The 1,174-nt window shown below is 51.8% G+C and overlaps 1 protein-coding gene across 1 annotated transcript; it reads right to left on the bottom strand.

The window, feature by feature from the left end:
* Nucleotides 1-10: 10 nt before the first annotated feature.
* Nucleotides 11-719, bottom strand: SDRG_11782 (hypothetical protein; the record flags this gene model as incomplete). Its single annotated transcript, XM_008617835.1, has 5 exons — nt 550-719; nt 399-497; nt 253-351; nt 91-193; nt 11-42 (listed from the first exon to the last, which is right to left on the bottom strand). Exons 1-5 carry the CDS (start codon nt 646-648, stop codon nt 11-13), a joined length of 432 nt encoding a protein of 143 aa, XP_008616057.1. The 5' UTR covers nt 649-719.
* Nucleotides 720-1,174: the final 455 nt, after the last annotated feature.

The following is a 1,174-nucleotide window of genomic DNA, read 5'->3' as shown; positions in this document are numbered from 1 at the left end:
TCGACCGCACTCAGCAGCTTTGTGCAACGGTGCAGACCCACCCTACACCAAGAATCGCACAATTCACACGTGAGAGATAAAACAAAACACATACCTCGTCTTTGACGTCGATGGCCGCGCCCTTCGCGAGCAAAAGCCGAACGATCTCCAGATGACCTCTGCTAGCAGCTTTGTGCAATGGTGTTCGACCATCCTACGCCCGAAATCACACAATAACACACGTAAAAAATCAACGCAAAACACTAAACGTACGTAATCGTTGGCGCCGATGGCCGTGCCCTTCGTCAGCAAAAGGCGTGCAATGTCCAAATGCCCCTTCTCAGCAGCTTCGTGCAACGGTGTCCATGCATACTACACCAGCAATCACACTATACACACGTGAGGAATGCCTCACGCACCTTGTGTTTGGCGTTGTTGGCCGCGCCTTTCTCGAGCAACAAGCGGACAATTTCCACATGGCCATTGGAAGCAGCGAAACACAAGGCTGTATAACCAAGCTACACCAAGGTACATCAATCTCGATAAATAAATCAATAAAGGACGACGTACAGCGCTCTTGCAGTTGACATTGACGCCTTTTTTGAGATAGTAGCGGACGTTGGTCAAGTTGCCCTCTGTCGCAGCGTCGCGAAGCGCTTCCTGCATCATCGCATCCGCATCCTTGGGCCAATCGCGATGGACAGCACAGGCACATACCTCCTTCTGCGCCCTCTCCGCCTTCGACGCCTTCGACACCCAAGCAAACATTTTGCAAACTGACGCACACTACTGTTTGATTGGCCTGCTCATTGGCTGGCGCGCTGTGTTGGATTGGCTGCTCTTTTTATCCAATCACATCACGGCACCCTCCACAACCGACCGACACTTCGGAGATCCAGAAGATGGTTTCACATTGCCTGTCTGCCAGCGACGCTCTCACGCTTCACGACGTCCTGGGCGACCGACAATTACTCAAGTTTATCTGATTGGTTTTACTGGTGTAAATGAAGAACTGATTTCATCTATAACCGTCGGTTTCATGTTTTTCGAGTCAGTTGGATATGTCGCGCCATCCGGTACGTTGACGCAGTGTGTGCTTAGTGGTGCGCATCACAGTGAATTTGCCGATGGCATCGACAACGCCCGCCCACGGCCTCCGCCTCTCGTACTTGCGCCACTTTATCAACGAGCATGG

Source organism: Saprolegnia diclina, assembly GCF_000281045.1.
Source record: "Saprolegnia diclina VS20 unplaced genomic scaffold supercont1.44, whole genome shotgun sequence".
Classification (NCBI taxonomy): domain Eukaryota; phylum Oomycota; class Saprolegniomycetes; order Saprolegniales; family Saprolegniaceae; genus Saprolegnia; species Saprolegnia diclina.
The sequence above is the reverse complement of the archived record's forward strand: the minus strand, read 5'-3'. Positions and strand labels throughout refer to the sequence as shown.